This window comes from Triturus cristatus, chromosome 10 (genome assembly GCF_964204655.1).
Source record: "Triturus cristatus chromosome 10, aTriCri1.1, whole genome shotgun sequence".
In the NCBI taxonomy this organism is placed as follows: domain Eukaryota; kingdom Metazoa; phylum Chordata; class Amphibia; order Caudata; family Salamandridae; genus Triturus; species Triturus cristatus.
The window spans coordinates 937896760-937918134 of NC_140593.1; the positions used below are offsets into that span (position 1 = coordinate 937896760).

Here is a 21375-nt window from a genome sequence, read left to right on the forward strand (position 1 = left end):
CTAGCATTTGAATTACAGGCCCTGGGCGCACACCGTACACTTTATTAGGGTCTTACCAGTAAATCAAATATGCCAATCATGGATAACCGATCACAATCCTAATTTACACAGGCTGTTTACATAGGGAGCACTTGCACTTTAGCACTGATCAGCCGAGGTTTAAGTGCCCAGAGTTCTAACACCACCAAAAACGAAATGCAGCACAGTCAAAAACAGGGAGGTCAGAAGCAAAAAAGACAGCGGAAAAACACAACAAAGACGTCAGGTCTAACAGATCACATATAAGTTCCGTACTTTAGAAACATTCAGGCTTGCTGTGTTTGAGGAATCTGAAGAAAAAAGTAAACTGAAATGTATCAGGATTCACGGTCACTCAAAACAACTGGATCTGTTGGGCAGCATCTCCAAAGATGTGATCTCTACAAGGGTTTCACAATAAATGACAGAATTTGATTACACGGTTGCTCTAGTAGAAATGAAGTCACCAAATTCCTCCATGGAATCTGATGCGTATTGTAAAATGGAGGACTCCAAATACTAGGTTTTCCCAGCCTGGTACTTCGCTCTCTTGGTTGGTGAGCCAATCAAGGGAAATCTCCTGCAGGGTAGACAAGGGATGCAAGGTTCTACCCTGAAGTCTCCTTTGTTGTATCGGAGTGAGACAACTGTAGAGAATCAGCCACATAGTTCTTTTTTACATAACCAATTGATACTTGTCTGATCTTTTTGGAGCCAGGCAGGGGAGGCAAAACTACAGTGACTGTGCCTTTTACTTCTGAAACAGGTGTGGAGGTTGATATGATGGTCCAAACACCAGTTTGTCTGGAATCCTCTGTAGAATTAGGCTCCTACTTTGGGGGCACACTCTTTTGTGATTGATCAAAACTTTTTTTAGCAGGTACATTCAGTAGCTTGTCTCAGACAGCTAGTAGATTCAGTCAAATGTTTGTCTAGGTCATGGGTACTCACAAACATTTTCCCGGGGGCCGCAAAGTTTGGTCTTTGGTGTGACTGAGGGCCACACTGATGCCAGCTGGGGAGGGGGTGTAAAGTGGGTATAAGGGAAGCGAAGCATGTACATCTATTGGCTTGCGCAATGTGAAACCAGACAACCTGGGATGAATCCCGGCTTCTTCACTTGACCAAATTGTGTGACCCTGGGCAATTGTTTTATTTCAATTTGCATCCTTTTTAGGTCTCGCCTGACCCACCGTATTCGCTGGTCTGGCAAGACTTTTAGTGAGGGCTTAGAGCTTGAGTGCATGTGCGCGGACGCGCGCCGCACTTGATCACGATCACTTTCACTTTTGGGGGCGCACGGCCGCTTTGATGTTCTCCGTGAGCCAATGCTTGTTCTCCTAGCCACAAAGTATTCTCTTGCTCCAGGTTGCTTTAGTTAAAGCCTGCACTGTCTTCGGTCCGCTCGCATTCATTTACACGATGAAAACGGGACAATTCATGCATTTGTTTGGAGTGCAGTCCATAGTAACTGCAGGTATAGGTTGTCAGCTGCATGATGTTACAAAGACCAAAGTAAGGAAGAATGCAACTGGAATCGTGGTTTTAAACCTTATTAACTGTGCAGCCAATCAGTTGCAACAGTTACTGGAAAGCATCAAGTTAGACTAGGTTTAATAACCAGCGTATTTGACTGACTCATTGGTCAATGGTGCATTGGAATAATATGTCACATGAGCTAGCTAGCTTGCTTGCTTGCTTCCTTCCTTCTTTCTTTTCCTTCTTATGTTCTTTCTTTCTTGTTTTCGCTTTCTTTCTTTCCTTTTTCGTCTTCTTTTCTTTAATTTTCTTATTCTCTTCCTTTCTTCATTTCCTCTCCTCTTTTTCTTCTTTCCCCTCTTCTTCATTTCGTGGCTTAATACATCTATTTAGTTCTGATTCATGGCTTTTAATGCAAAATTAATAATACTAGTGTGTCAAATGGCTTTTATGGGGTAGCTCTGACTTTACAACTGAGAAAGAAATTAACCTAGATAGTGCATGTCCCACCTTCTTCAAATAGCTTTGAAACTTTGTAGGCCATCCTCCCATTTACTGGCCCACGAGAACTTTTATTGCTGCACATTATTAAAACATGAAGTCACAACTAGAAAAAAATTGGCGTTGTTTGCAGTCCCGGAAGTGGCTAATATTGAACGGATGTAACTCTTAATGCAAACTGGGAATAATAAACAGTCTTTTTTTGCTTCCAGGCAGGCTTAATTATTTAAATGATAAAATACACAGGGGGGGAAATTAGTGCGGAAAGACAGAAGAAATTGGCGAGATCTGTGTCGATTTAACTAGCACAATTTCTAGGCAAGTAGTACAATCTGTTTCTCATCACCAGTGCTTTATTCTGTCCAGTCACCGCTCATTCCATTCCTGCCTACGGATTGAAAACGGACATGGTTAATAATATGCGTCTACCTGAGGCCTGATGCAGAAATGGCGCGGAAATGGTGACAAAATGGCTGCTCAGATGTTGGTATTACTGATGAACATTAACACGTTAATTGGACTATCTCTAAAGGGTTTGGGGGGGGAACGAATAGCGCTAAAACCTTCGACTTGCTGCATGACAAACTAGCATTGGCATAGCCAATAGGTCTCACCTTAGGGATCTTATAACTGTTTAGCCATGCAAAAGTTGATGTTGTTTCACCAAAGATATTGTGCTGGATAACTAAACACTTATAAGGTCCCAAAGGCGAGACCTATTGGCTATGCCAATGCTTGTTCTTCATTGTCACATATAAGAGAACCCTGAAATACATGACTTCAGGATGCATGCTGTACAAAATCATCTCCTGTGCTTGGATTAAATCACTAATGGCATTGCTGTAAGGGTGGGGGTGTAGGGGATGGGTGGGTGAGAAGCATGAAAGTTTCTAAATGCATGTTTGAAAACAATTGTAGGAAGGTGAATATCTGACTATGGTTACCCCCAACTTTTTGCCTAGTGTTTAGCTGGTTTTTCGACTTAGTTGGCCTGAGATCCTGCCATTCAGGGTCTCAGGCTGTCTGCTCTCTCTTTAAAATGGACTCCATGTACCCTAGGTACATACCCAATTGGTAAGGATCACCTTAGTGGACCCTGTACAGTGTACCCTAGATACCCAGGGCATAGGTGTACCCTAGGCCTACCAGGGGCTGCAGTATTATGCCACCCCTGACCTGGCCTTCCATTATGACACAACTGGCTGATCACTCAGCTGGGGCAAGGTCGTGTAATCACCCCTTGCTTAGATATAGTATACCTATATCTAACCTTAAAATAGACACATGTGTACCTGTGAGCCACTCCTATGGCAGGCCTTAACAATCCTGGACGCAGAGTGCTTGGTAACATGTGAGATGGTGCCCTAGCATGAGCTGAGCCTGTCTGCAGCTTTCGGAACCATGTCCTTATAGCTGTTCTATGATATAGCCTACCATATACTCTTAAAGTACCTTATAATCTTAAACGGTTATGGTAACTATGGTTTGGCTTTATCAAAACATGTCGTGTAAGGTGTCTAACACTTTGGAACAATACCCCCATACCATTTCTGGTGATGAGGATATTATTCCTCCCTTCTAGAGGGAGAGACATGTTATAATCCTACTTTGCTGTTTAACTCTCACCAAAGCCTCAGCATCACAAAATGGATGCTGCTGCCACAGACACGAGTCTGACCTCCTGCAGCTGGGAGCCCTCCCAGCCAGGGAGGGCTGGACAATAGGTTTCCTGCTTGGGGAGGTGCTAGCACCTCCCCAGACAGACTTTAGTGTATTGGGGCAGGGACGGCTGAAAGGAATGAGACATGCCTGGGGCACACAAGGTGCTCCATGCATAGTCCAGTTCAAACCGGTGCTGGGGCACTACAGCCCCAGCTCTGGCGCGAAACTGGACAAAGGAAAGGGGGTGTAGCCACTCCCCTTCCTGGTCCCACCCATAGGAGGGACCTTGCAGGTAGCCCAGCCCAGTATATCAGTAGGTAGCTGAGCCCTGCTAAATTAGATTAACCTGAATCTGCAACTTGAACAGAAACTCTGTACCTTCGACATTCGACCTCAGGAAGAAGACTGAAGAAATCTCAATTCTGGCCAAGGAGTGACCACCCTGGGCAACCAGGCACCATCCAGCGACCGCTGCTTGCTTTGCGACTGATCCTACGAGGGACGACTGCAGAGACTGACCAGCGCCGAGACTTCCAGACACCTCTGACCCAGATCCACATCTGCAGCGAATCTGAGACCAGTGGAGGCGACGAGGGACGTGGGACCGGCGACTTGGGAAAAGTGGCTAGTAACTGACTAGCGCGACTTCTGAGGCTTCCTCGAGGCTGTGCTTGGGGAATTGTGAAGCCCCACTCCCGAGCACCATCTGCAAAGAAGATCAGCTCCCCACACTTCACGTGTTCTGCGTGGGGCCCTTCTGCACCTGAGTTGCTCGACGTGTTGTCCGGTTGCTGGCCCGTTGGCTAGTGGCCTCTGCGACGACGAACCTTTGTTTTCATCTTGCTGGTCCAGCTCCTCCAGACTGGCACCCGCTCCTCTGTGAAAGAGAAGCACCCCAGACCTTCCTGTTCTGCACCAGAAGCAAGTCCTCCATTCTGCGTGGGTTCCGCTTGCCAAGGCTTGTTGGGTCCTAGCTCGACATCGACTCCGCCGACAGCAAGAGCCTTCGTGGGACAGCTCACCTCCTGGTCCTGGTCGTCCTCGACGCCTCCTGGTACCCATGGCTGCTGCGACAAGCTTCACCTCTTCACCTGCACGACATCGCCTGGTTCCTTCCTGGTTCCTTCCCGGCTCCTGGCTGGTGACCTAGACTCTGTCCCTTCTGCTTGCAGGTATCCTTCCTTCTTGATCCCATCCTTGGGATCCACCAGACACTCTTCACTGACTGCCTGTCAGCAACTTTCCTTCAGGCATCCATAGAAGTCAACGACGAAACACGACGCAAGTTCACACCTATACACCCGCAGCCCGTGGGCTAGGTAACTTGAGTACTCCGGTGCTCACAAGGGTATTGACTATCGTAGGGTCTAGTTTCCGTGTCTCGACTCTCTAGCTATTCCAGAAGTGTCCTACAACTGTTAAATTCTAATAACTACTATTTCTATCGACTTTTACGCATTACGCGTGAGTGTTTCCACTCTGCACCTGAATCCCGTGGGCCTCCCACTTCCTAACCTTTGGTAGTATAGTGTAGCCCCAGCGATTCCCTAGGCCTAGGCCTATCCTGTGTTTGTGACAGTGGTTCTTATACCACTTACTTAGTATATGGTTTGCGTGGCCCCTAAGGCCTAACTGTATTACTTACCTGTGTGACTTAATGTATGCTTAAATAAGACTGTGTTGTACTTACCTCGAATCTCATAAAGAGTGCTGAGGGTTTGACTAGAATAAATACATTCTATTTTTATATATATCTGTTGTGGTGTCCTTTCATTTGGTATTCAAGGGATTATAAATGGTAGAACAGCTGGCTTCACATGCCATACAGAGTTTAGCCTAAGACTGCTCTTGTCCATGCTACCACTGGGATAGCTGGTCTATAAGGTTGACTTTACAACCAATCACCATAAGGGTTGTTTAGACTGATACAAGGTGTACACTAGAATTAGTGACATCATATATCAGGCCAACTTTTCACAACAATGACTTAAAAATTACTTTTAAATGCACTGCTATAATTTGATTTAATGAGGTGAAATGGTTCTACAAGTCAAGGAAATACATAATAAATTTTGAAAAGACTAATATTTTTACATGTTGGTTGTCTTTTAAAAATGAAGGTGTTCCTAATGTTAAGGGCCCAGTTACTTCCTTTTGTTTAACTACAATCAACCTCTAAATAAGGCTTGCTGTATATTTAACATTTTTTTTTAATGCTAGTGCTGAGTCGTGGAAACTACAGCCCAGTGCTGCTGATGCTCAGGGGGCCGCACGTAAAGGTCAGGAGGACTGCATGCACCCCCCGGGCCGTACTTTGGGTATCACTGGTCTAGGTCAAAAGTATTTTCGTCTGCCACTTTCCCAGAGTTGTCCAGGTAAAGAACATATATAGATATTTCGAAGAGTCCCTTGTATGGAGTGTGACCTCCCAACGCTCACCTCTGCAAGTTTTTAAATGATATCTGGACTCTATACAGATGAGGGACCCAACTATGACATGTACTCAACACCCAGGCTGTTAGGGCTTGCTTAAGCGTGTAGCGAGTGCATTTTACTAAAATATTCATATTAATTTATAATGGATTACAGGACTGAAGACACACCACAAAGAACTGATTGCATCCTCACTGTAAGCCTTCGAGGCGAACGCAGGACCTGTACAACCCTCCATTAGAGAATTCTCCAAGTGACCCAATAGTGCCACCTACTCTGTATTGTCTCTTAAGTGTTTTATCTTTAATTTCTAAATTTAAATATTCTCCATACCATGAGTTAAACAAACGTATCACTAATCATCATCTTTGTTTTTACCTTAAGATTGTTTCTCACTTTTATTCATGAACTGTGTGCATTTCGCATCATGTTGTTATTGCACCATGAATTATAAATATTGTGGCTCCATGCACAGTTTCTATTCTCGGACTATGTGTCATTAAAGCCAGTAAGCTTCCAAGAACTTGCTAGTACACAGACATGCAAATTGTTTTTCCAAGCATAACATTATTTATGTATGCCAAGCAAACTGGATGAAAAAGCTAATTTTTCTAAATATTTTAATTCTATTCCTGGAATGCTATTTAAATTATACAGATTAAAATGCTTGATATTTCATATGGAAATATGGATGCTTCCTGCAAACTAAATTGCATGTGAAATACTGCATAGTATAGAGGTCTGTATTTAGTACCCTACTCAATTTTTTCAATTTTTTTTTAAAAAAAGCTTTGCTTTAAAAAGACAAATGGAGAAACTGCATACTTTCATCCTATTTAACAGACAATTGAAAACGTTGGTTGTTCAACTGATTTCGTTAACACAGTTCTACTTCCAACAGAGGAATCAGCTGCAAGCATTTTACTTACTGATCCTTGTGGCCAATAACGACAAGTTCCATCCGCTGCACCCATACCTTCCCAAAACCAAACAATGCTTAGAATAACAGACATACTCTACCTCACCTCCTTGCTTAGGCCTGTCGGCTGTCGTTTCACATTCTTGTAACCCCTGAAAGAAAACAATTCAGAAAATATTAACATGGGACTGGTGTCTCATTTTTTCAACACCAATATATGCAGGATGGCAGTGGAGTTTGGAGACTTACAGGGCTGCCATCATGGCCTCCTCCTCAGCTAGTCGCACAGCTGCCAACTCCTCTTCTCTAGACATTGAGGACTGTCCTCCCTTCTGCTTTGCATACCAGGTCAGATCTTTACCTTTCTGCCACCTTCCAACAGGGGCCATCAGAGAATTACCTGTAGAGGAAAAAAGGGCATTTCACAAACTGCAAAGTGCTGCACATTTAGCTGCTATGGTTTGCGTCTATTCTGTTTGTTTGCTATCAGGCATTCCTAGCCAACTTTGTAAACCAGTCTTTTCAATTTTATAGTATATGCGAAGAAAAACATGGGCCAACTTAGACATATTCAGAGAGGCGGGTGCCTTTCTAAGGCATACTGGGTTAAAACAGAGTCAGTGATATGACAGGCTGACAGAGGAATACCCATACTGGCAAGTGACTCTTGGAAAGTGTTTGAATGTAAAAGTCGCTATACACATTTTAAACAAGCATTGGCATAGCCAATAGGTCTCGCCTTTGGGACCTATTAAGTGTTTAGCGATGCAACAGTTGCATAACTAAATACTTATAAAGGTCCCAAAAGCTAGACCTATTGGCTATGCCAAGCGGCCGCTAAAGTGATCGCGATCAAACATCAAAGCGGCCGCGAAAGTGAAAGTAATCTCGATCAAGCGCGGCACGCGCACCCAAGCACATGCACTGTAGCTCTAGGCTGGCCATGGTAGCACTTTTTGGAGCCCTCTCAAAAAGTCTCGCCAGACCAGCGCATGCGCTGGGTCAGGCGAGACCTAAAAAAGAATAAGGTTTCAATGAAAATCAAATAAATAAATATGATGAATGTTCTTGCGTTTCAACACTCCTGGAGATTTAATCAACACAACACATGCATTTCACAAAAATCAGGGACTGGAGAAGGCCCAGAAGAGGAATATTTGTCGAGCCAGCTTTAGATGGGGCTGACAACAAACAGCTTCCTTTTCCATAAGCAGTGGAACATTCAAAGCTTAAAACTATGATATGCTATAAAGGAAACTACTACTTGTCCACCAGCATTCATAGCTTTTCATATTTGCTACCAGCGAACCAACCATACCAAACCTTAACTGAAGTGTCCTAGTTAAAATAATGTATAATGGAAGCATTCCAGTGGAGCAGGACAAGGAAAACATGTACAGAAAGAGCAACACAAGAAATAGAACATTCTAAAAACTAAAAAGACAGAATGCTATTCCAAAATCCTCTTATATAGCAAAGACGTATCATAAAAAATAAGAATTGATTTCTATTATTAAAGTGGAATTACATTTTATTTTAATGTATATTCACTGTCTACAGAACATCATAGCTTCCTTCTATATGTCCATATTCCGGTTTGGAGAGACAGCAAATTTGTTGTAACAGGTTGAGGATATACATAAAGTCAATCACAGATGCCATATGAAGAGCTTATTTTGGTCAAACAAAAAGAACGTGTGTGCAGGACTTGTGTCTCAGGCTCACAAACAGTATATGATTGCACATATGTTTGAGCTTATTTGGCATAACACTTAGTAGAAGAAGGCATGTAAGCTGCTCGTTTCAAAAACTGTCGTTAATTGTAGAAAATTAAAATATGCCAGAGTTGTTTTAGTAATAGTACTGTCATGTTTTGATTACATTTCCTCTTTCAAGGTTCTTTCGACATGGCCAATGCTTACTGATAAATTGTTATGGCGTACAATGGTTGCACACGGCTTGACAGTAATACATTTTTCAAAATCATATCCTTCCACTATGCCCCAACGTTCTTGTAAAATTGTTAAAGCTACAGAGAGGTGCACTGATGGTAGTTTTGGAGCTGAAAAGTGGTTTTAATGTGGAGTCTTGTCAATGTGGTCATGGAATACATAGAATGTGCCGTAGCTAGATTTGTGTGTATAGTTGAATGGTATACTAAATAAACTGCAAAATGAAAGAATTTGTACCGAAGTTAAATGACTTTAAAAAACAAATTAAGTCAGTCACTGGTCACATAAAACCATGCAAAAAGAGTGTTTTCTTACCAAGGTAATTTTCCCTTTGCTTATCTGTTTTCACATCTTCCCAGCGGAATTGGTCCTGTCCTCCGCGCACACCAGCTCTGGAGGAACCAAACATTTCTTTGGGGAAAAAAAAAATAATCAAACAATAAGTTGATCATTTATATTTATTAACACCTTAGCTACTAGGGGTTTTCCATTCCTAGTGTGTGCTGAGCCCTATTGTTTTTTTTAATGCTTAGGGTACTTGGTGCTTAAACCTTCGTAACTTTTCCACACACAAGATATCCAGCCTATTTTACAAACCCATTATCACTTCCTGGAAATTCTAAAGGTACGCAGGGTTTGTGGGTTCCCCTGGAGGTAACAGAGAAAATAAACAAATTATAGCAATATATAGGGGGGGGGTTGTTGAGAGGGAAGGTTTAATACATGTTTTTTTGCTGTGCTTTGATCACCATCTTTCAAGCTTTCAAAAACAGTTGAAAAAGAATAAAAAAATTTAAATCACAACTTTTGGATTTTTGGAAGTAGTAATCCATGGTTCCTATTTTTTGTGGTTTCAACCTTCCTGCAAATTGTGGAGGAAACCGGTGTGAAACTCAGGGGTGAACCCAGAAAGCTATACATTTCTGAAAACTTGACAAAAATCTAAATTCAGCAAAGGGACATTTCTGTAGATCGCGCATGGTTTTACCAAAGAAACTAATACTTGAAATCAAAAATATGGTAAAAAACAAAACAAATAGGAACACAAAAAATACCTTGATGTTTGTCATTAATTATTGGTTCAAATAGAAGATTTACAAAACTAATATACTGTTACATCCATTAAAGCATTTTGTTTGCAGTGATACACAGTGTTTGTTGGTTGTACAAAAACAGGAGATATGCAGGACCAACAACTGAGCAGTAAATTATAACATTTTTTCATTGTGCACCGACCATGCAGCAATCCATATGGAAACATCTAATGAATGAAAAATGGTGATGCATTTTTTAAATGTGAACTAGATACGGAGCTTAGGAGTAGTGGATATTTGTTCAGCTCTGAATTTGGATTTACTGATAGTATCATGTGTTTTAGAGGGTATTTTGCTAAATGTGTTCTTTCTTGCACACTAGCTTACAATTGGAAGCCAAAACTTGAGAAGAATTCAACTTATAATAACAAATGTTCAGCAAATATATTCCACACTTCATGCGATAAAAACTGTATCACACGTGTGGATGGGCCTGTTGCTGTGAAAGGAAAGATCCCAAAACCCAACACAGAGATAGCACATTTTCCCCATGAAAAATGGCCTATTGTGGAATTGAAAGTAGCTGCAGAATTTGGAACTTGGTTCATCCGCCACCAACAGAAACCTGACAAACTCAGACATTTCTTTTTTTAATTCCAAACTTTATATTTTAGAGTAAAGTACATGAATCATTGAGATTGCAGAAAACAGAACAAGGCCAGTGTTATCAATATGTAATTTGGAATTACATACTAACCATCATACTACACTAAACAGAATAATTAAGTAGATCATTCTGAAGAAGAAATATTACAGATACGGACTGAATTAATATTTGTTCATTTATTTTGTACAAATGTTTATGGCAGTTTAATTTTTCTAGTTTCTACCATATAGGACAGGTTTTTGGCTTGCAAGGGATTTTTTGCAGGGTGATGTTATCCACATCTCAAATAAAAATCAACCATTCTTTCCAAAGTTGAAAAAAGAGATATTTGTAAAGCTTTTACAATTGCATAAAATAACTTTACATTCAAATGAGGTAAGCAGATCAGGAAGATATTCCTCATTACGAATAGCTATATTTGGATCATTAAGCTCCGTTAGTAGATAATTATGTCTGACAAAGAGAGGGTGCTATTTGATTCTTAAACGGAGAGGTCCAAATCAATGGGCGGCTGTATACAGCTTGGCATGAGATATTTTCTGATTCCCATTTAGATTGCGTTAGTTAAGTGGACTTGGGGAGAAGCAGTGAATACGTTTTAAAGACAATGTGTCTCACTTTTCTTAAAGAGGATTCAAGACCATTGTTAGAGGGATCCATATCAATTTTTTTTATAGCTTAGGCAGTCGCAACTTTAATACTTGGAAGGCAATACAACTCAGTGTTTTTTAAATTGTAGATACTTTGAAGTGTAGGCAATGTAATTTGCTTGGTCTTCTTACCCAACTGCTTTACCATATATATCCCTTGAGTACCATTTAATCCAATTGATGATTTAACCATCTATTGAAATGCTCTTTTTGCACTAAAGGAATGTTATTTATCAATTTTTTGTTTTATTTCTATCTTTGAATTAGTTTGTAATATGCTTTCCTGGCATCCGCAAAGATAGTGTTTGAACGAGGGAGTTTGTTATTTAAAGTGGTACGGAAAGAAATAAGATATGAGCTATGGATGATTGATTTTTCCACTTCCAAACATATTGGTCGATATGAACCAAATTCAGATAACCATCTTGAGCCTTGTTTAAATGTAAATCCTAACTGGTAGTCTTTAAAGTTAGCCATTTCGATCCTTCTTGGGGAGTGTTTATTTATTTAAAGAGATTCTAGGTTGTTTTTTCCCTCCAAAGAAAATTGCATATATTTTCTGTTTAAGTAAGAAAAAAGTTGCCTGAAAGTTCTGCAGGAATCATATTCTATAGATAATTATCAGTTTCAATTCTTCCCCACAATGTTAAACACTTGGGAGACCTGCCTTCAAGGAGAGCCAACATTTTCACCAAGTGTGGTGTTTTCACTATGCCTGCTTGATTCTTGGAATAGGTAATGTGTTGTGGTGGAGTGGTGTGTAAGAGATGTGTGTAATTAGTAAATAGAGGAGGCAAGTTTTGGTGGACGGTGTGATAGAAGGCTGAGTATAGGTTTTGTCATGATAAAAGGGGATCTGTTAGGAGCAAGTAGAGGGTAGAACTGGTGTTTTGTTTGAACACGAAATGTGTCTCTGGATGCATTAAAGGTATGTATAATGTGGCTTTGTGTTGTGTTGGTGATGTGCTGATGTGTTAGTGGTATAGGGTAGAGTTGCGTTTTGTGTGAGAATGCAGGTACCATAGTGTTGCAGTCGAGTACAATTGTGTGCAGGTTTGATTTGTTGCCAGTCTAACACGTGGCACAGACACAGGTGAACAATACCAATCGGAAACTCAAGGTATAGCTTGTGGCCATCAATGTCTGTGTGATCAGTCTGCAAAGAACACGTGTACTGTATAGGAGTCTTTCAACCATTATCTACGATCATGGTCCAGGTTTATAAGTTTCAAGACTCAAGTGTTTCCTTTATGTCTTGTGGGCTACCTTAGCTCTGTGAACTACAGTTACTTAAGACATACTGCTGTGAAGCCGATAATTGTACCACTGAAAAGTATCACTTATAACCAGCACTCCACAGTCTAAACAATATTTAGGCTTGCGACAAAGAAAGCTCATGCATCAGTGCAATGAGCAATTAGAAGTTAACAGAAAAGCCAATATTTGTTTTTACGAGGAAAAAGAGCAAATTCATGTTTGATCAACAATAAGATAGTTAAAAAATGTACATGCAGCCATGGGGACCACCCAATTCCTACAAGCGAAGACTGCGAAGGAATGGGAGAATAGGGACAGCAGCCTGAAATCTGGCAGGTCAGATATTCAGATTTAGTGCTGTGCATGAATTAGTAACTCAGGTTCACGATCTGTTTCATTCACTGGCATCCAGTTGAGACCATGCAAAAACAGTATAGTCAAAAAGGAAACAGGAGCTTACACAACAAAACCGTTGGAAGAAGGTTGATGATGTGAATACCTCATTGGTGACTAGGGGTCAGGTGTATTGTTTGTTTACTTGTAAATGAATCATTCCATATTTATTTGTAGAATGTATAGGGTTCCAACAAACATTCCTGCGTTGCAGCCAGACCTGGTGATTCAATTTTGGTTTTGAGGGTAGCTTAAATAGATTAATGAGGGAAGTTGGACGCTATCTATGAATAGAGTGAATTGAGGTCTGCACCTCTCTTCTGAGACTGCCAGAGTAGTGACAAACTAGGGCTCAATGTGAGCCTTAAAAAACTGACTGCAGCCTAGTTGGGAGTTGACTAACACAATTTTAAAATATTACACAGATCACAACTTAACAATAAGGTAAACTTGTATGACCACTACTATGGTTGGACTCAAGCCAACATTAGTAATGAAAGAATCTATAAGCACAAGTTACTTTCCATAGGTAACGATATATCTGTAAGAAACATTAGTAAGTTGTAGATTCCTTACCTTAGAATTAACCCCCGGCGTCAGACCAGATCCAGAAAGTTTTTTCTTCAGCAGTACCTCTGCGCGTCGGAAAGTGGTGTCGGTCGGCTCCGAAACCGCCGGAGTCGACGGGATGACGTCGCGTCAGCTACTTAGACGCCGCCCTAGCGTGCTGACGTCAGTTCTGTACACGACTACTTTCCGCACCAGAAACACGGAGCCATGCAAGACACTGAAATCCGATTGGCCGCACTCTGCTCGTCCTACCAGCGTGTTACCCCAAAGCATTGTGGTCCATGAAGTAGCGTCGGCGGGTACGCCTATGCCAAAAGTTTAAAATGAAAATGAGTGTCGCGTTAGCCATCCCTGGACACGTGTTTCGAGGTAGTTGCCTCTCGTCAGCAGGGAGTAGGTATGTGTGTGGGGTTGCTGCGTAGGCTGCCAAAAAATATTCTCAGGTAAAGTACCACTCAAGGCACGCAGGTGCGTAGCCATGGGCTCGTCAGCCCCACCGGCTCAAGGGAGCCTGAATATAAACAAAAATCCGATTGGCCGCACTCTGCTCGTCCTACCAGCGTGTTACCCCAAAGCATTGTGGTCCATGAAGTAGCGTCGGCGGGTACGCCTATGCCAAAAGTTTAAAATGAAAAGGAGTGTCGCGTTAGCCATCCCTGGACACGTGTTTCGAGGTAGTTGCCTCTCGTCAGCAGGGAGTAGGTATGTGTGTGGGGTTGCTGCGTAGGCTGCCGAAAAATATTCTCAGGTAAAGTACCACTCAAGGCACGCAGGTGCGTAGCCATGGGCTCGTCAGCCCCACCGGCTCAAGGGAGCCTGAATATAAACAAAAATCCGATTGGCCGCACTCTGCTCGTCCTACCAGCGTGTTACCCCAAAGCATTGTGGTCCATGAAGTAGCGTCGGCGGGTACGCCTATGCCAAAAGTTTAAAATGAAAATGAGTGTCGCGTTAGCCATCCCTGGACACGTGTTTCGAGGTAGTTGCCTCTCGTCAGCAGGGAGTAGGTATGTGTGTGGGGTTGCTGCGTAGGCTGCCGAAAAATATTCTCAGGTAAAGTACCACTCAAGGCACGCAGGTGCGTAGCCATGGGCTCGTCAGCCCCACCGGCTCAAGGGAGCCTGAATATAAACAAAAATCCGATTGGCCGCACTCTGCTCGTCCTACCAGCGTGCCCTTGGGGCAACTTGCTGGTGTGACGAGCAGTGTGCGGCCAATTAAACTTGATATATTACGGCTCCCCTGAGCCAGCGGACTGACGAGTCTTGGACCAGCACCTGCGCGCCGTGAAAAGTACTCTACCTGTTTTTAATTATTGGCAGTCCACGCGGCACCCCTTTACACTTACCTGCTCCCTGCTGACGAGAGGCAACTACCTCGAAACACGTGTCCAGGGATGGCTAATGCGACACATACTTTTTCATACACTCCGTAGCATAGGCGTACTCGCCGTCGCTACTACATCGTCCACAGTTCCTTGGGGCAACTTGCTGGTGTGACGAGCAGTGTGCGGCCAATTAAACTTGCCATGCAAGACACTGACCATATGTGCACAAAACTAGGGCCCTGAAAGGATATCCTTAACCCTAGAAATCAGATCACAGAATGGGGAGAATGGGTGGGGCTGTAAGGAATCTATAACTAACTAATGTTTCTTACAGATATATTGTTACCGAAGGGAAGTAACTTGTGCATCTGAGAGAAACACGTTAGTTATAGATTCCTTACCTTAGAATAGATACCCCAGCAATAACAACCCTGGTGGTGGGTCTGCAAACCAAGATTACACCAGAAAGTCCTGGAGAACAGAATGGCCAAAGAAGCCGTAGTGTTTAGTGAACGTGTGCAGCGATGCCCACGTGGCCGCCTGACAGATGTCATTCAGAGGCACTCCTCTTTCCAAGGCAGTAGTGGCCACTGTCGCCCTGGTGGAGTGATCGTGTAGCCCGACTGGAGGCTCCTTTTTAGTTAGAGTAACAAGCCTTAATACACAACACGACCCATCGAGAAATGGTGCGTTTGTGTACGGCCCGACCCTTCTTTGCACCCACGTAGCCACCAAAAAGTTGATCATCCACCCGGAACTGTTTTGTGCGATCCAGATAGAAGGAGCGCGCACGCTTTGGGTACAGTCGGTGGAGCATCTCTTCTTCTTTTGAAGGATGCGGAAAGAAGGTGGGCAAAGTAATGGTCTGCCTGATGTGGAAGGAAGGGACCACCTTAGGAAGAAAGAGAACCACCTTGTCCGGATGAACAGACAAGAAAGGAGGTTTCGAAGAAAGAGCTTGGAGCTCACTCACCCTCCTAACAGAAGTGATGGGTAACAAGAAAGAAGTCTTAAGAGTCAAGAGACGTAAAGGACAGTTATGAAGCGGCTCAAAGGGAGCGCACATTAAATAAGTTAGCAAAAGATTCAAGTCCCACTGAGGCATAACGAAAGGGATGGGAGGGAAAAGATGTGTTAAGCCTTTTAAGAAACGGTTAACTACCAGAGACTTGGAAAAGAGAAGGCTGGTCTGGCAGCCGGAGGAAGGCAGAGATGGCAGAAAGGTAGCCCTTGATAGTGCCCAGAGCAGAGCCCTGCTGGGTTAAAGAGAGAAGGAACAAGAGTACTGCAGAAAGAGGGGCAGAAAGGGGATCCACAGCCTTTGCTGTGCACCATGCCACAAATTTGTTCCACCTGCAGGCGTATACAGTCTTTGTGGAGGGACGCCTGGCTGCCAAGATTACGTCACAGACTTCGGGAAGCAGGTCGAAAAACGTCAACTGCCGCCGCTCAATCTCCACGCAAGGAGGTGGAGACTGGACAGGTTCGGGTGGAGGACCGTCCCCTGCTGCTGCAACAGAAGATCCTCCTGAAGAGGCAGTCTGACCGTAGGATCAATGGCGATGTTGAGCAGCTCGGGATACCAGACTTTACGTGCCCAATTCGGACCCACAAGAATGACTTGGGCCCGGTCGCGCCTGATCTTCTTCAGCACTCTGGGCAGAAGTGGTATCGGCGGAAAGGCGTACAACAGACCGTAACTCCACTCACGACGTAAAGCGTAGCCTAGAGTGCCGCCTTGGAAATTCCAACTCGCAGAATTGCTAAAATTGCGCGTTCTCTTCGGTGGCGAATAGATCTAACCAAGGCTCTCCCCACTGTTGGAAGAGATCTTGCGCCACCTCCGGGTGAAGACACCATTCGTGATCCATCATGCACCTGCGGCTGAGTTTGTCTGCCCTGGCGTTCAGAGAACCTGCCAGGTGTTGAACCACCAAGGAAATGCCTTGATGTTCCAGGCATATCCAGAGGCGGAGGGCCTCCTGACATAGGGTCCACGATCCCACCCCACGCTGTTTGTTGCAATACCACATGGTCCTGGTGTTGTCCGTGAACACCTGCACTACTCTTCCCCGGACAGAAGGAAGGAATGCCTTCAGTGCAAGACAAATCGCCCGGAGCTCCAAAAGGTTGCTGTGAAGCCCGGACTTCGCCGGAGACCAGAGGCCTCCGATATCTGCCTCTCCCATGTGGCCACCCCATCCCGGAAGGGAGGCATCAGTCACCACAGTGTGGTCTGGTTGGGAAAGGGAGAGGGATCTGTCATTGACCCAATCCTGGTTCGTGAGCCACCACTGCAGTTGTCTAGCAGTGCCCTCCGAGATCTGGATGCAATTGGACAGGTTCCTCTGATGCTGCGCCCACTGGAACTTCAGGTCCCACTGCTGAGCCCGCATATGCCACCTGGCACGATCGATCAGCAGGATGCAGGAGGCCATGAAGCCCAGCAGCCTCAGGGTCATTCTGACCGAAACCCGGGACAGATGCTGACCGATCGGAATCATAGCACGAACATCCCGGACTCGCTGTTCGGGAGGATAGACCCGAAACTGCGTTGTGTCCAGAACGGCTCCAGTGAAGAGGAGCTTCTGAGAGGGAATCAGGTGCGACTTCGGCACATGGATGGAGAACCCAAGCATAAGCAGGAGGTCAGCCGTAGTCTGGAGGTGGGAGACGACCGCCTGGGGCGAGCCCGCCTTCAACAGCCAGTCGTCGAGATAGGGGAAGACTGAAACCCCTGATCTGCGCAGATGAGCTGCGACCACCGCCATCACTTTCGTGAACACCGAAGGGGTGCTGGTAAGGCCAAAGGGGAGCACGGTGAACTGAAAGTGCTCATGGCCTACTGTGAACCGCAGGTAACGGCGGTGGGCCGGCAGGACGGGGGTGTGAAAATAAGCATCCTGCAAGTGCAACGCTACCATCCAGTCTTGTGGGTCGAGGGAAGACAAGGCCTGAGCAAGCATCAACATCTTGAACTTCTCCTTCCGGAGGAAGCGATTGACGTCCCTGAGCTCCAAGATAGGACGCAGGACCTTGTCCTTCTTGGGAACCCGAAAGTAGAGAGAATAACAATCACAACCTACTTCTGGGACAGGAAAGCGTTCGATGGCTCCCTTGGCCACGAAAGCAGTAACTTTCTGCTGGTGAAGGGCCATATGATCCTCCGACATGCGGTGGTATCGCGGCGGCATGGCTAGAGGGGTAGTCTCGAAGGGGAGGAAGTAGCCCCTTCGGACTATTTGCAAAACCCACCTGTTCAGAGTGATGGTGCGCCAGTGGGGGTAGTGATGGCGAATCCTGCCACGCACTGGCGTTTGATGGGCCTGAAAGGTCGGACAAGGAGGGTTTGGAGGCTGCTGCAGAGGGGGGTTGATGGACTGGCCCGCCCGCTGGTCCCCAGAACCTCGCCGGTTGTTTCCACATCCCCGGCCACGTGAAGGCTAGGTAACTTCCTGTGGCCCTGGGTGGGACTTAGCGGGGCACCCCTTCCGTAACAACGAAAGGGGCACAAAGCAGACTGCGCTGGACGGGAGGAGAGGCCAAAGGACTTGGCAGTAGCCCGTGAGTCCTTGAAGCACTCTGGCAATGCTAAGAGGCATGTCCATCAAGGTCAGGGATGTGGAATTCCTATAGCCCGACGCCCAGGACATATTGTTTGGGGTCAAGGGCAACAAGTTTTCATGTGTATTTTGTCCTTGGGACAAGTAGGCCCAACCCCCCTACAGCACAAACCCTTTGGCTGCCAGTTTACCGTACCACATTATGGACCAGGAAAGGGCAATGTCTGCAGTTAAGGTAATATTTGTGTCCATGTGTTAAATGATGTTCAAGCTTGTATTTATGGTTCATCAATGCAAAGCCTTTATTATTAGGGTGAGCACTAAAAGTAAATGTAAGCTCGGCCTGCACTACTGACGGTGGTTCCAGTATAAATGTGTACACAAGTTTTCGAAGTTTAGTAATATGAGGCTATGTATAATGCTCCCAGAATGCTCTCTGATTATATGCAAATATTTGCCGAAGCTTGAAAGCAAGAGTGATGATTCTTTGCTTTCAAAATGTTCACCAAAAAATGCAAGTAGGTAAAAAAACATTTTGCTAAACTACTGTAAGATTTTAGGTACCACATCTTTGCACCATCATTTAGTAACATGTTGATGTATGCTTGTATTTCCCAAAAATATTCATAATGGAAAAGCAGTGTAACCAGTTTAAATACGATTGTGGGAAACAAAAATTAACAAGCATTGGCAAAGCCAGTAGGTCTGAAATTGGCGGTCAGCCTTTTGGTTTTGTCAATGCGTGACTTGTTTAGGCATAGTTTTTGTAAAACCTTATCGGTGTGGGAGCTGCTGGGCCCTTACCATTCTAACAAGCATTGGCAAAAGCAAAAATTGTTTTTGGTCTCAAAAAGCACACATTGCCACAGCAGTTCAGGGCACTGAACCAAATTACTTTGTGTGCCAATATGCTCCTTGTAAAAGAGCAGAATACTGTCACGTACAGTGAGCTAGCTGATAGACCGAGAGAGAGAGACAGAATTTTATTAAGCACAAAAGGTCATGGTTGACGCCAGGCCGAATTAGAGGGCCAATTATTAAAGAAAGTCTCAAAAGTACATCCATGGTATATATCCTTGCATTAAGAGCATATATACAGTTTCCGTGAATTGAAAATAATTTACAGAAGTAGGCCAAGAAATAGTACTCCTAAAAAATATTTGTGAACTGCATTTTAGCGTGAGCAAATGTGCATGTGTAGATTTGCTCCTGTAAAAATCTGAATGTTTTAAGTTCACTTATCCACCAACCACTTTTTTTCCCAACCCTGGAAGAAGTTTTACGTCTGCCCCTGTCAGTAGTACATTTCCAACGTTTTTCGGTACGGGAAAGGATTAGAAAAGAGTTGGTGCAAACCCGTAAAATACGCAAGTTAGTAGGTTTGCACAGACTCAAAAGGGCATTCCAACCCTTGAACTATTGCTTACCACTACCTTCAGCCCCCGTATGTAGACCTGCAGAAACGTAGCAACATAAGGGAATTGCTAGTATTCAACCCTACTATGGTATGAGCCCTGGCATAATTAGAGAGGCTATATCAGGACTCTTATATAATGAGATTGCTGCCGTAATTTGTCGCCGCATTACATGGCACAAAAGGGACAAGGGGATTGTGTTACAGGACAAGTAGATTTATGAAGCAACAGCAATATGGATGGTAACAGTTCCTAAGGAGGAGGGGAAGAGTATCAACAGCCAGATAGGCTGTAAGAGTGTCAACAGCCAGGAATGCTATAAGAAAGTATAAGATGTCTCCACAAAATTAGAGTGTGCCAAGAAAGAGTAGGAGTACTCCTGTGTGGGTCTAGAAGTGCCCTCACACACCCATGCGGGTGTTAAGCATCATCATCGGGCAGGTGCTCCTCGTGGGGGTGGCTCTGCAGTCCCTCACGGGCCCGTTTTTCGGGGCTCTCTGATGGAGATCTTTTAGGAGTTTGCCGCACTTGTGCATGGGGGTTTGTGGGTCAAAATGGTGGTGGTGAGTGAGATATAAAAAGAGCCAAAGGACACTAACAGTTTATTGAGGATGTCCTTTGTGTCTAAGTAAAATAGATCAAGGGGATGGAGGTGCAAATTTTGTTGCCTGTATGAGAGGGGAAACTGAACAAATAAGATCCCACTTCTCTCAACCCGATTTATGAAGCAACCTGCCCCATGGACAAGTAGATTTTTTATTAAATTCCACACCCCTGCAAGGTGTTCTGGACATCCCCTGAAAAGCCAGTGGACCTCATCCAGGCGTAGCGACGAAGCGCTACCGACGTTGAAATTGTCCTGCCCAAAGAGTCAGCGGTGTCCAACCCACAATGGGGCATCTCTCTCGGCAGCAACAGCCTGTGAGAGCACTGCCCGGGCCTCCTCCAGACACTGAGGCAGCACTTGCGCCACCATACCCCACACTGATGCGAATAACGGACCAAGAGACATGCGGTGTTTACGGACCGCGGTCCTGAGCTGGCGGAAGAGAACAATTTCTTGCCAAGATGGTCCAGCTTCTTGGATTCCCTTTCCGGTGGAGCAGTAGGGAAGGCGCTTTTGGAGGTGGAGGCTTGGACCACCAAGCTCTCCGGGGTGGGGTGTTGGGAGAGGAAAGTGGGGTCACCCGGAGCCGGGCGATCACCCTGTCCACGGGAGACCCCGAGTTGGGCCTGGACCACGTGCCGAAAAGGACGTAGGTGAGGGCCTCATTAAATGGCAGCAGGGGCTCTGAAGAGCTTGCCGCCGCTTGAAGCACCTCAGTCAGGAGGTTAGTCCTGACAGCCACCGTAGGAAGCTCGAGGTTGAGAGCCTCGGCCGCCCTACGCAACACCACAGCTTATGACACTCCCTTCTCCGTAGCCACGGTAGGAGGAAACAACATGCCAAGGTCGGGTGAAGTGTCCAGACCACTGGCATTCCCCAGTTCATCTCTACTCAGTATCTAGCTGGTTAGTTAAAGGGTCACCTGACC

At 44.7% G+C, this 21375-nt stretch overlaps 1 protein-coding gene across 2 annotated transcripts in view; it reads right to left on the reverse strand.

The window, feature by feature from the left end:
- Positions 1-21375, reverse strand: part of C10H1orf35 (chromosome 10 C1orf35 homolog) — a 130817-nt gene that overhangs the window by 105917 nt on the left and 3525 nt on the right. Inside the window, exons 2-4 of one of the 2 annotated variants that reach the window (XM_085628768.1) lie at positions 9280-9375; positions 7262-7412; positions 7119-7164 (exon numbers count right to left, since the gene is read on the reverse strand). In XM_085628768.1, coding sequence (XP_085484894.1) covers positions 7119-7164; positions 7262-7412; positions 9280-9373 — 291 coding nt within the window. In that variant the 5' untranslated portion in view covers positions 9374-9375. Of the gene's footprint in view, positions 1-7118; positions 7165-7261; positions 7413-9279; positions 9377-21375 lie in introns of both variants that reach the window. The other variant, XM_085628769.1, reaches the window with a different exon arrangement.